Source organism: Molothrus ater, chromosome 15, assembly GCF_012460135.2.
Source record: "Molothrus ater isolate BHLD 08-10-18 breed brown headed cowbird chromosome 15, BPBGC_Mater_1.1, whole genome shotgun sequence".
NCBI lineage: Eukaryota > Metazoa > Chordata > Aves > Passeriformes > Icteridae > Molothrus > Molothrus ater.
The window spans coordinates 12,781,908-12,795,179 of record NC_050492.2 but is presented as its reverse complement, the minus strand read 5'-3'; the positions used below and the strand labels follow the sequence as shown (position 1 = coordinate 12,795,179).

General features: G+C 48.7%; 1 protein-coding gene across 3 annotated transcripts in view; it reads right to left on the bottom strand.

Moving 5' to 3' along the window:
* Nucleotides 1-11,274, bottom strand: part of GRIA1 (glutamate ionotropic receptor AMPA type subunit 1) — a 121,343-nt gene extending 110,069 nt beyond the window's left edge. For 2 of the 3 annotated variants that reach the window (XM_036391517.1, XM_036391516.2), the window contains exons 1-2: nucleotides 10,996-11,272; nucleotides 8,744-8,881 (exon numbers count right to left, since the gene is read on the bottom strand). In XM_036391517.1, the coding sequence (XP_036247410.1) occupies nucleotides 8,744-8,881; nucleotides 10,996-11,077 (220 nt within the window). In that variant the 5' untranslated portion in view covers nucleotides 11,078-11,272. Of the gene's footprint in view, nucleotides 1-8,743; nucleotides 8,882-10,995 lie in introns of all 3 variants that reach the window. The other variant, XR_004981106.2, reaches the window with a different exon arrangement.
* Between the last annotated feature and the right edge of the window lie 1,998 nt (nucleotides 11,275-13,272).

Genomic DNA, 13,272 nt, shown 5'->3' with positions numbered 1-13,272 from the left:
CTGTGGGTTCAGGAGAGGCACTGGGATCTGCTCCCCCTGAGGTCTCTGTGAGTCTGGCACTTGAGGCTGCTGAGGTGGAGGATGTTATGATATGGATGACTCAATGTTAGAAATCTGCCTGACTTCATCCACACATTTCTTGCAGGTTCCCAAACAAATGATGACTCTTAACGCCTGCCAGCCAAGGCTAATCCAGGTCCCAGACTCCAGGGACCTGAGGAGATCTGTTCTCTGACAGTGCAGGAGAGGTTCCACTCTCCCCACAGCCTCTGCCTTCGCTGTCCCCACAGGACAGGAGCACAGGGACACCCAGATTGCCATCCCCACACCTCGAAGCTGCAGACAGTGGCTTTTGGCACAGCCATAATGTGCTGAGCAGGAGACCCCAGAATGAAGACAGGCTGGAAGACTGAATTAATTCTGATTAAATCCATGAAATGCACTCAGATCTGCCTTTGCTGGGGACAGGCTGGGGACAGCTGCTGTGCCTGCCTGTTTTTCTGGGACAGTGAGCTGGAAACAGCCCTGCTGCATTGCTCCCTGCCTCCTCCTCGTCTGCAACAGCCCCCTCTCCTCGCCCCTTCCCCCCTGCAGCCGTGTGTGGTTGGCTTGCTATTCCTTCCTTTGGTAGTTCATTAAAGACATTAATCACCTTCTGCACAAAGACATTTCTCCTCAACTCCCTGCAGGCCAGGCCTCTTTTCTCTGCTGGCTGCTCAGCCCTTGCAGGCACAGTGCTGGTGGCTCAGACCTGCCCCCGTTTCCCTGCTGACCTGGGGTCACCCCAAGCCTCCCCTGCCATGCATGCTGTGACAAGAGCCTCCTTTCCAGCTCACCTTCAGCCCACTGTGCTCTGCATCCCAGCATTTGTCTCCCTTTTCCCTGGCCAAACACTCCCAACACATGGCTATCATACATCCCCTGCAGGAAGGTGGAGGACAGGAGGAAGCTGAGCTGTGGTGCTGACCAAACAGGAGCCACCATTAGCTCCAGTTCAGATTTGAGCAGGAGGAGGCAGAGCCCTCAGAAAGAAAAACCTCCCCTTGCTTAGCTAAGGGCTGAAAAGAGAGATAAGGGAGAACTCCACCTATTGCACATCCACAGCCCCTGCAGAGCTGCTGCCTCGCCCCTTCCCACGTCAGGTCTCCTACTCCAAGGTTTCTTCACCCTCTGTCCCTGTGTGCTCTCTGTTGGACTTTGCTTGCCTCTGCTTTCCTCACAAGCTCCCAGGCCTGCTGGTAATTTTTTCTGCTGTTTACCTGCCAGAATAGCAGTGCTGTCCTCCCTCTATGGGATGGCACTGAATGGGATGTGGGTGCTGTGTGGAAGGAAAGCCAACAAGGCTCGGGGCACTCAGGGGATGCTGGCAGCCCAGCAGGAGAAAAACCATGTCTGAATCTGTGTAATCACTGATGTCTTTTGCTTGTTGAAGCTCACTGCTAGCAAAGATCAAAGCAAAGTGTTTGGGAGGGCGGGGAGGTGAGAAATAGCCCTTGATTTCATGTGAGATTCCTCCACATTCTGCATCCAGATTACTTACAGAGGTTTCTGTATCTCTCCTCTGACCCTCCAGCCCTCAGCCTTTCATCTCCCTCCCACTTCATCTCCATTAGCATAGTGGCAGGATCTCACTTACTAAATCAAAGCCAAGACTCCTATAACATATAGAGAAATGCAGACACATATGCCACATCCACACGAGAATCCTGCCATCAGTACAACTCAATCTTAGACATCAGTTGTTTTCTTTTGCACTCCTCCACTCTGTCAAAAACAAATAAAATCAAGGAACGAAAAGACCCTCTAAGAGAAGCCAAGATATGGCAATTTTTAGCTGTCACTCACTTCTTCACTGACTCTCACTGCTGCTTCCTCAAGGGGTCACTCAGTCTGGCGAAGCATAAGCACAATCTGAATTGCAACCCTGGGTGACGATTGGCAGCATTTGGTTTGCAGGCAACAGGGAAAATAACTGATCTACATGAAAAAAAGAATCAATATTTCAGGAGGCCTTTGTCTTTTTGTGTTGTTTTTTTTCTGGGGGTGTTTTTTTTAAGAGTGCCCCAGAGGGGACAAGTGGGTGGCTGCTAAAAGGACAGTGTGAGAAAATCAGCTGGAGGCTTGTTACTGTTGAAGCTAATGAGCAAACACTTCAGCAGGTGAGCAGGGAGCAGTTTCTGCTGGATACCACACTGTTATTGCCCCAGTAATCCACTACATTTTGAAATATTTTTTGCTGGAGTGATGGTGGGTTGCAAATGGTTTGGTTTGGATCCCCTTCTGCACCTTGCCTAACTCCTGACTTCCTCAGGTGTTACCAAAGGATTTTGCATGGAACTCTTCACTGGGAAAAAGAGTGCTCTGTTTCATTTCTACACAACCAAAATAAGAGAAATAAAACCTCTCTTTAAAGGAATGCAGTTGAAATAAATGCATCTTTGTCTTCAGAACTCGTGTTAATACCGCACCCCTGAGAATTTGGATCTTCAGAATATTAAAGTCTCCCACACTTATTGCTTCTTTAAGGAGCATGTTGGTTTTGTGTTTGCTCTGAGCTCCACGTGTTACTGAACCTAACTGGGACCTTTTCCATTTCTGGTGGCAGAGAGCTGCTGCCTTTGGGGCCCTAACCCTATTAAAGGAAATGTAAATGTATATATCTAAAATTCCCACCAGTTTTGGAAATGAACAGCACACTTCCCCACGTTGCAATCCTTGCAGTCTCATGAAGATTTCCACTCTCACCTTGCTAATAATGCCAAAAAATAAAGCCTGTCTGTTTCTGGCCTAGTAGAATCCCTGTCACACGAAAAGGCTTTATTTTTAGAGAAGAAAAGATAAGCTGTGAGTGGAAGCTGTGACTGTCACACAATGGACAGGTCTGGCCTGTGCTGCTCACTGTTTCTCAAATCCCTCTTCTGCCTACTGCAGAGCCCAAATTTTACTTCTTCACTCTCTTTTCTGCTTGTCACCAGTGCTGGGATCCTTTCCAGATGAGCAGATAGATTTGCAGGTGTGAAATTCCCCTTATTCCTCCCTCTGATTTTTCCTTATGGCGTCATATCTGCTTTTCAACCCAGGCAACTCTCCCACCACCCGGGATAAAAAAAATTAAACACACATAAAATAGTCATGCAAAGAAGTGTCCCCATGGCCCTTGAAGAGATGGACACACCAGACTGGGGGACACTTTTCCTGATGTGTGGTGCCCGCCTCTCACAGGGATGCCAAGAGACAGGGGGAGCCCCATCAGTTCCCTGCTGATGGAATTGGTCCACATTTACCCAAACCCCTCCGTGCCCAGATCCCTGGAGGCAGACAGACAACCTGCCCTGTCCTAGCAGCCACAACTGAGGGAATGGCTCAGCAATCATGTTATAAATGCTTTTCCTTCTTGGGGAAGTCATATGGGACAAGCTCCTGCCTTCTTTAGTGGTGACTGTGACCGCTGAGCACCCAGCACTCACCCTGGGGGTCCTGCTGGCACACAGGGGGCTGGTGTCACCTCCAGGACCTGCTCCCTCCTGGGAGGGAGGATTTGGCAGGATTTCACCCATCAGCACACTCCAAGCTGCTGGCATCTCACTGAACAAACACATACTTATTAGAAAGCTACAGCCCATCCCTGCCCAAAACTGAGCAGCTTTAACCTGAGGTTGATCTAATGTGAATTGATGCTCAGTGATTCATCTGTCTGCATCACATCTTTTCCTGTTACATAATCCAAGGAGATGTATCTCCTTGTAGTACCTGTGTTTTATTAATCAGACTGCATCTGATCATTAAATCTGTGTTTCTGCTGGCTTAACTCACATTAAATAGTCATAGCAAACATCCTGAGCTCTGCAGGGAAAAAAAAATCCCAGAGCACTTACATGAGATTTCTGACACTGTGAAAATAGAAACAAGTTTAGCAACAAACACCAAAACTATTACAGGGCTGGGTTTATTTAGACTGTGGAAACTTAATTATAAAAATTGCATTCTAACTGATTACTGCCGGAATTATTACAGCAACACCTTTACAAGAAATGGTGACCATCATATGTTTGTCAACAAGGAAGCTTCCTTTAAAAACACCCAATAATTGTTTAATTAAACCAAATTTAGTTCCTCATTTGAGAACATTCAAATGCTTGCCTATTCCTTCCTATCTCTGAGAGGTAATTTAGGAGATAAAAAGCAATTTCTATAAATACTCTATCTATATATGTAAGTATCCAAGGAAAAGAAGAAAAAGAAAGACTTCATTTCATAGCTGATCTGGATGTAAGCTTGCTGCTATTGATAAGAACATAAGCACAGAATGAGTGATCACTACAAATCCCTCTCTAATTGGTGCTTGGAGGCCTTAATAAAATATGAACAGAATCCAAACTACATGTTCATTTTCTAATTTGCAGAACAGATTCAACTGTTGATATTCTAGCAGCACCCACAGCATATACTCAGAATGAGGACCCCACAGTAACTGCATCTGTGCATACAGGGAAGGAGAGGGAAAAATAATTAATCGTTTTTCAGCCTCTTTACAAGTTTTCTTGCAGCTGCAAAATCCTGTTGCTATCCTGTGCAGACCCCTGTGTTTCAGGTCCGCAGCTCCTGAGTGTCCCTTGCCAGCAGCCCACCACCCAAGCACACAAAATCTGGTGGCTGCCTCAGCAAAGCTGCAGGGCTCAGTGACAAACAGGGGTTGTTTTAGTCACTGGTCATCCCTGCAAAGGAGCCTGAGTTTGGCAGGGGCAGTTTTACCACGCTGGTGACTCACCTTGTGTGGCAGCTGCTGGCCCAGGGCAGGCTGCTGCTGCTGAGCCATCCTCTTCTCAGGACAGCCAGAGCAGCCTCCACGCCTGCCTGGTGCTGCCAGCATCACCTGGGGACCTCAGGCAAGGCTGAAAGAAGGACTCTCTGCACCACAAATTAAATAAGGCTATGGAGCTGTGGCTGAAACAACTCATACTCCCCGAGGAGCCGGGCTCTGCTCAGGACGGGATGCGCATTGCACTGTGCACAGCTGGAGGCTGAGATGAAGAATAGGAGAAAACTGTTGCCAGCACAGGTTGACTCAAGAAAGAAACCTCTCATTCCTTTGCTGTCAACAGCACACAGTGCTCCCATCCACTGTGGGCCTTCCAGGGACAGGAATTTGCAGATCTCTCTTAAGCTGCAAAGCTCCTGTGCCCTTGCATCTGGCACAGAGCGTTCCCCTTCCCACCCCTCTCCATTCTGACCTGCAGCACCAACTCTCCTGTGCTGAGTCTGCCCTGAGAGCAGTCAGACATGGCAAAATCCAGCATGGCACGGATTGCTAGACACTGTTTGGAGAGAATAAAGCTCTTTTCCAAACATGGATGGAAACAGAAGCTCTGAACATGTCTTTAAAGCTGACCAGAAGGGTTTTTGCTCTGCTACGTCACCAGGTAAACATTTCAGCTACACCACACCATCGTTTTACCCTTTACAGTCACCTGGCACTGCTGTGTAATTCTGCTGAAGGAAGGACTCTCAATTCACTTAAACAATTTCCTTGGCCTTTGAAGAAACAGCACAAAATTATAAAGCCTCCTAACCTTTAGCTAAGAACCCTCAGAGTAGCAGGTGTGTACTTTCATACGGGTAAGCCCCATCAGGCACCCAGCTGCAACCACGGAGCGTGTTCATTACCAGCTATTCTGTGGGATGGAATGAATTCAGGAAGATATTTCAGGTATTGAAATGTGCCCGTGCCTCGGTGATGCAACAACATTAGCATCAACCCCACACATGAAACAGGAAGTCACCACACATCTCCACAACCTCTTCTTGCTTTCTTAATGATTATGGTTTGCTTAAAATCATCATCTCCTGACGTGTTGCACACAGGGACCACAGGACCCGCACTGAGCTTTTCACAATCACTGTGTAACCATAAAAAGTCCACATCGAGAACACCAGAAATGTGAAAGTTATTGCTGGGCTGTCACAGTGACAGCCCAGCGGCCACAGCAGCCTCTGGGCATTCTCCAGATTCCCCCCTCGGATGGGTGTCATTGTCATTGTCACCAATTCGGCGCGTCATTAGCGGCGCTGTCACCTGGGCAGGAGCTCCCGGTGTCACTGCACCCACTGTCACTGTCACTGTCACTGTCACTGTCACAGCACAGCTTGCTCAGCCCAGCAGCTCCGTGCCAGGCAGAGGTGAGCAGTGCCACAGCCGATGCCCAGGTACATTCTGCACACGATTTCCTCACCAGGCTGCTGTCACCGTGCTGCACCTCCTCACCACCCCATAGCCTGCCCAACAAGGGCTTTGCTTCTGCTGCCAGCACTGATTCCTAATATCTGCTCAGTGCTTTGAAGGCTGCTGCTTCAGACACTTGCCATAAGGAGTACATTCAGCTGGATCCCAGCACAGAGCAGGATTTGCAGCGGAGCTGGGACCTTGCTCAGGTGTCCTGCTGGAGACCCCCACAGGTGAGGCCTCAGGTTCACGGGCTCCAAACAGCCTTGACTAAACTGTCACAGAAGCAGGCAATGCCAATGGCAAGGAAATGCTGTGTTCTCCATCTCCATGGGAACAAAACCTGGTACTTTTAACTGGTAGCACGGCCAGTCTTTCCTCAGAAGATAAAGACCACTGTGTGGGCAGGGTTTTTATTCTCTCTAAATAAACAGATCTTTCTGCTGATATCTAGTCTTGGCAGCCAGGCAAGGAATTAGCTGGAAGATGAAGAATGAGCTAATTCCTGACAAAAGTTTCGCTTCAGCTCTAGAGTACTAAAATCAGGTCTCCTAATGGCCTGTTTTCTTTAGGTTGGGGGGTTTTTTTCACCCCTAGGGTACATGGAATGACACCTTCTTTTGTGCTTACAAAACAAATGCTGCCTTCCATAGTCTGGAGGAACTTAGGAAGTTTTTAATTATAAGAAAAGCAAAACGAGGACAAGTGAAGTTGGACTGTGCAGAGTGCTCTGCTGGTCTGATCTAGGACAATGTGCCCTACATAGAGCTCAAATATAACATCCTTTGGGAGGCTGCCTTGCTTCCATTCAGCTTTTGTGAGACCACCCCTGCCCCCGCAGTACTAATGACAGATTCCTGAAGCATAACTGGTGTCATGGTCTTGCCATCAAAGCTGTAAACAAAACCATTAGTGGCAGGCATGGAGAGGGAGGGAAGGCCATGTGCAGATGGAGAATTTATCTGAGTGGTATTCTTGCAGTTTCTGCTTTCTTCCTGCTATCAGCTCTGAAATAGCTCATCCTCAGCCACAGTCAGCAACTCTACCCCAGGTGGGTGACGTTTTCCCTTGATAGATGCAAGGTCTGGCTTTTTTCTTCAATTTGTCTGGTTTTCCTGCCAAGAAAGTGCCATTGGATAGAGCTGAAATAGTTGCTCTTCCTTGATGGAAACCTTGTAGTTGGCAAATAGAGGGATATTAAAGAAAATAGAAAATCTTTAGATATGCCATTAGATACTGCAAAGAAAGTGTGGCCAAACTGTTACTTCTCTCTACTATACTGGGCAGGAAATTCCTGAGATCTTGTATTTGCAAACCCTCCAACAGAAAATATCACAACTTTTTTTTTTTTTTTTCTTCTTCAAAAAGCCTCATTAATTCTCCTGCTGGTTCTTTCTTCCAGGAGATCCCTTCTGTGCATTTCTGAGCAGAGAGAACAGTTTGTGTTCACCTCTATCCCACACAACTAAACTGCAGGGGGGATGTTTCAGTGACCCAAGAGGACACTGTAGATGCCAGCCAACAATATTCCAACAGGCTCAATGAAGGGAAGGCTTCCTCCAGCCTGTCCTGACAGCCCCCAAACACACACTCGGGTTCAGAGAGTGTCAGCAGCAGTGTCTGACACCAGGTCAAACCAAAGAATTCTCTGTGCATCACACCCTGCTGGCACAAGCCCCTCGCCCACAGCACCGCACCCTCTGCTCCAAGGAAAGCAAAGGCTGCCACAGCAACCACAGGGCTCTGTTATAGGCTTAGTTTTCATTTGGTTTTCTCCTCCTGGTCTTGTTTGTTGCTGCTAACCTTGGCTTTATCTAGCAAGTCAGGGTGTTTTCCCCAATAATATTTTCTAATGAGAACAGTACAAGCAACGTGCTGTGCTTTAGCAGGGTGCAGATCTACCCTGAGATCAATTCCGTGGTGCAAACTCATTCTTTAATATCTGTTTTTAGAGCCAACGAATTAATTTCTTGAAACTAGAACTCTCTTACCTCTCTGTCATTATTAGGCATGCCCTTATTGTGGATTTAGACTCCACTTGCACCAAGCTGCTGGTTTCTGCTAGGTCTTTCTTAAATTACAAGGACAGATGGTTAAACTGGGGCTGAGGAAGAAGCTGTTCACACTAAACAGAGACTTCTGTGCACTCTGTGGGTGGAAAGGGGTGTCTTTGTTGTGCATCACAGCTATGGGAAATATGGGGATGAAATCTCAATGTATTGAGTTGGGCAGAGGTTAGAGAAACAGAGGAAATGAAATGTTGGGGGGTGTACACCACTTTGGGTGCAATGGAAGGGGAAACACAAGACATGCTGGATAACTGCAGCACTACCTCACCCCTATTCCTTAGCACAAACCAAAACAACCCAGAAACCCTTTGTATGTTTGGGGTTCTCTTGCCTGGACCCTACAGGTGAGCTGCACATTTGGTGCAAGATATCCCATATTTCAGACAGCCAACAAACCCAGGTCAGGAATAAAGAAGCCCAAGTGAGGCAGAGCAGAGGGAATGCTGGTACTTACAGGTGTATGTCATTTCAAAGCTGTCACTGATGTTCACAATGTCGATCTGGGGAAGGAGCTTAGGGGGTTCTGTGAGCTGAGACAACGCAAACCTGAAAGCCGCATGTTCCTGGGACTGTTGATTAGGAAACAACCCCCCTGGGGAGAAAAACAGAACCATAAGAGGAAAGCTCTTAAGAACATTCTTATTAGAAACATCATCAGTCCAAAATATTCCTGAGAGCAGAGCCTACAGCTCTGCAGCCCAGGGAGTGCCTCCAAACTCAGAAATCCTCCAGAAGGCAAGAGCCAAGGGTTCCGTGCCCACTGCGGACAGGTTGGGAGCACAAAACCTTCCCAGCATTTCTGTTATGTAACCCTGGATCACACACAGGAGCCCTGCTGCATCCCCAGGCCAGGCAGCTCAGGACAGGGATGATCCATGGGGTGCAGCTCAACCTCCTCACCCCCATAACTTCAAGCAGGAGGAATGGGAATTCTGTCATTACCACTTCAGTACAGCTAAAACGAGATCCTTCCTTCCCCCCTCGCTTGGAACGAGGCTCAGTTCAAGCCCTGCTGACTGGGAGGAGAGCTTTGCTACAGGAGGTTTGCAGGGGTCCCCCCGCACTCAGGGGACTCAGGGGTACGGGGCAGCCTGGCTGAGCCTGGCCCAGCAGGGGACAGTGCTGTGACAGCCAGAGGGACACGGGACTGTGACCAAACTGCTGCTGCTGCTGCTGGAGGTTTGTTGCACAGAAAAACCCTGAATTTAACAGGTGACAGCGGCCAAACTCAAACTGGGCAGGAAACTTAAAGCTTGACCCTCAAAGGAATCAATCTATACAGAAGTACAGATAAGCCCAGAACCACAGAGTGATGCAAACAGGGCAGGAACTGGGACCGGGCTGGACCTAAGCTCAGGACCTCACCTTCCCCATGGATCTGGAACTAAGTGCAGCGATAACCCAGCCCTAGGAAAAGTTTCCTGCTGCTCCCCCAGCAGGAACCTTGGCTTGCAGCAGATCCCTTCACAGCCTCCAGAGAGATGCTATTAAATTCAGCCTGTCTTGTAATCTATATGCATTTAAAGAAAGCGCTGCTATTGGCATTTCAGGAGAGGGAAACAAAGCACTTAGCAACAAGGGAGAATTAAAATAAAGCTGCAGAAAGTATCAATGCCCAAGACGACCTGAGGAAGAAACAAAATAGGCAAGGACCTGCCATCAACGTCACTTTGCACATCTTCAGTAGAGGGGGCATCTCCTTGTGTGAAAAGGGCTATTTGTGCACCAATATCCCCCCACCTCCCCCGTTCCTCCCACCCCACAGCCTAATCACGGATATCGGAGGAATCAGATGCTCGTAGCCAAGTTGCGTTCGTTGAAAGGCAAAAAATCCGGGATCTTGCACAAATTTGGGGTAAAGGGGAGACAGGAAGGGAGGGAGACAAGGATGCAGCATCAACAGCAATAAAAGCACTGATTGTGCAGCTGGACTCAGGCAGGAGTTGCCTGAACTTGGTGGATTAGCAATTGATTGGCATTGTAAAGAGAAGGGAGGCGGGAAAGAAAACCGGCATGCAAGGGAAGGGAATTTGGGGCTAGGCTACAAACGATCACCAATAAAGATCAGTGGGAGAGTAATAATAAACGCGGGGAAGGAGGGAGAGGAGCACGAAGTTGTTACAGGAAGGGAGGAAGGAATCAAACAGGCACTGCTGGTGTGCAAGGGAAGCAAGTGGCATGAAATGAAAGAGACTTCAATGCAAGATCTTCTTCCAATAGCTTTGCCCTTATTCTTTAGCAATAATAACAAGAGAGCGTCTGTTTGTTACCTCCCGTCCCAGTTACCTACAGATGAGAGCATCCTCACCAAAATGTATCGTGCAACCGCCGATTTTGCAAATGCAGCAACACACAATGGCAGCCCAGGCATTTCCCCGGGCAAGAAACAGATATTTTTTTCATACTTCCTCCATTTCGGAGGCACTTTTCTCCCTCTGTGTTGGTGTGTGTGTATGTGTGTGTGTGTGCAGGCATTTATTCCCAATCTACCCCTCCCCCAAATCCAAATTGATCCATCTCTGCTCCGGCAAAGCTGGTACCAACGCACGCATCCAGCCCTCGCAGTTCAGCCCCTGGCTCCCTCTCACACACATACACACACATTGTACCTTGGCAAGCACACGACCGGGTCAGTTTTTACCCCCATCACCCCCTCTCCACCCCTACCCACTCGTCAGGGACCATCACCCCCAGCCCCGCACTCACCTATCTGGATATTGTTGGGGAAATTGGCCCCTAACACCGCCCCTAGGAAACTGGTGCAGAAGAAGGCAAAAATGTGCTGCATATTCCCTTTTGCATTGGCGAAAAAGAAGCCCAGTTCCAAGCATAGATTTGATTTTTCCCCCGCTCTGCTCTCTTTAGCTGCCTCTCTCGCCTCCCCTCCGCTGCGCCTCCGGGATGCGCGTCTCCCCCGCTCCGGCTCCAGCGCTGAGACTGCCGCTGAGCAGCGCCTGGCAGCAGGATTAACTGAGCCCCGAGAGGAAGAAAGAGAGCCCGCTCCTCATCCACATCCCTCCCCCGCCACACACAGCGCACACGCACACGCACACGCCGGGCGCTTCCACCCAGCCCCTGCCCCTGCCGCCAGCTGCGGCTCCACAGCTGGAACCGCATCCCCCCGAGCCCGCTCTGCCCCCCGGGGGTCCCTGCCTCGGGTCTCTAAGGGCAAGCCCCACCTGCCCCTAAATCCCAGCTTTGCCCCTCAACTTCCCTTGGCAGGAGCTCCGAGGAACCTGTGAATCAGTAGGTGGCAAACTCCTCTAGAGAAAGAGCTGAGCCTCGCCTGCCTGGGATCCATCGCTCCCCAACCTGGCTCCAGGAGTTGAACCGGGCACTCTCCGGAGCCTGGCTCATTAGGATAACAAAGAGGGTCCTGCGAATGTGCCTTGGAAGGAAGGATTTCAGAGCAACAAATGAGAGATCCTGAAGGATTAAAAAAGGAATTCCCCCCCATCACCTTTCTCATTGATTTTTCCTGCCTGCTCTTAGGGGATGAGGCTTTTCACCACTGCACTTGATGTGGAAGAATCTGAACTCACCAGCACCATCAGACAGGGCATGCTTCTGAAATTAGGGGGCTACCATAGCCTGGACCATTTCAGAAGCTGTTTCATGGCAATTCTAGTGAGACTGGAGCTTATTTGGCATGCTTTGCTCAAAAACAAAAGGAAGAGAAAAATAAAGGTAGAACCAATAAATCCCAGCTCCTAGGCACAACTTGTGATTTGGAAATATTTGAAGAACTGTAGTGAACACAGAGCCATAGTCACCTCAGGAAGGAGAGAAAATTCACCCATTCGCCCCTGAAGTCCCAAACCAAACCAAACGTCATCCATGCCAGAAGCCAGAAGCTGAAATCCCATGTCCAGGCCCAGATATTCTGCCCTTGATGTTTCCAGCCTTGATAAATACCAGGGGTCCATAGCAGAGAGGAAACAGAGCCAAAAAAAGGGATGAAAGGGATGTTTGGGGCAGAATTAGAAAAGACTCAGATGCCCTGTGTCCTGGCTGGGTGCAGGGTCCTTTGCCCTTGTGCCCTCTCCCCATCTCCAAATGTGTGTGGTTAATCTGGAAGAACACCAAAGAGTGGTGACCAATGTTTGAAGGCTCCTGCATAAGGACCAGTTGGATAGAGGAGCACACTGCAGAGTGGGAAAACTGAAATGGGACATGACCAAGCCTGCAAAATCTGCAGCAGCAGAGAAATGTTCCCTGATGGCCACAGCACCCAGGTGTGGCATAACTTTCTGGTGCAGGGATAACACTGCTCTTTATATCCTCAGGCCTTTGTTTATCTCTGCAAATAAAGAGTGTGGGATCTTTACAGTTTTATGGATTTCACTGTGACTTCTAGAGTGACAAAATGCTGAAGCACCCACATAAATGCCAGAGTTGGTGTGGGGTCTCAGAACTGCACTCCTGGAGCTTTGCACCAGAGAGGAGTTGCACTGATGCCTGGAACTTGGTGGCCTCTTACAGGACAGAACACAGAGTTACACTGCAAAAAACAGAGCCCAGAAGGTTTGCATTTTCCTCATGGTGAGTGATGAAACATCCTTCTAGGATGGACTCCTTTTTGCCCCAAAACACCCTTCCCCATGTGACCAGGCAATGACTCTTGGTGCCAGGTTTACTAGAGAACAAATTCCGGCACTCAGGAATCAGATAAAGGTGGTGAAAAGATGCCCTGACCCTGTCTCACTGCCTGGGTGACCTTCAGCCCAAAGTCACATTCAAGCACAAAAAAATCCCCATCTGCTGTTGAGAGGAACACCTTCACCAGACTTCCATTTCCCCCCCTGTATAATTCAAGCAATACTGATTTGAGGCTAAAATAACCTGCTGATAGGTTATATGGAATCTTGCTTTCCATCCAGAATTTAATAGAAACAGCTGCATTTATAACCTGAAGAGAGTCACTGAAGGATAACCAATGCAACAGAAAGATGCCAGCACGTTTTGCAAACTCCCAAACAGCCT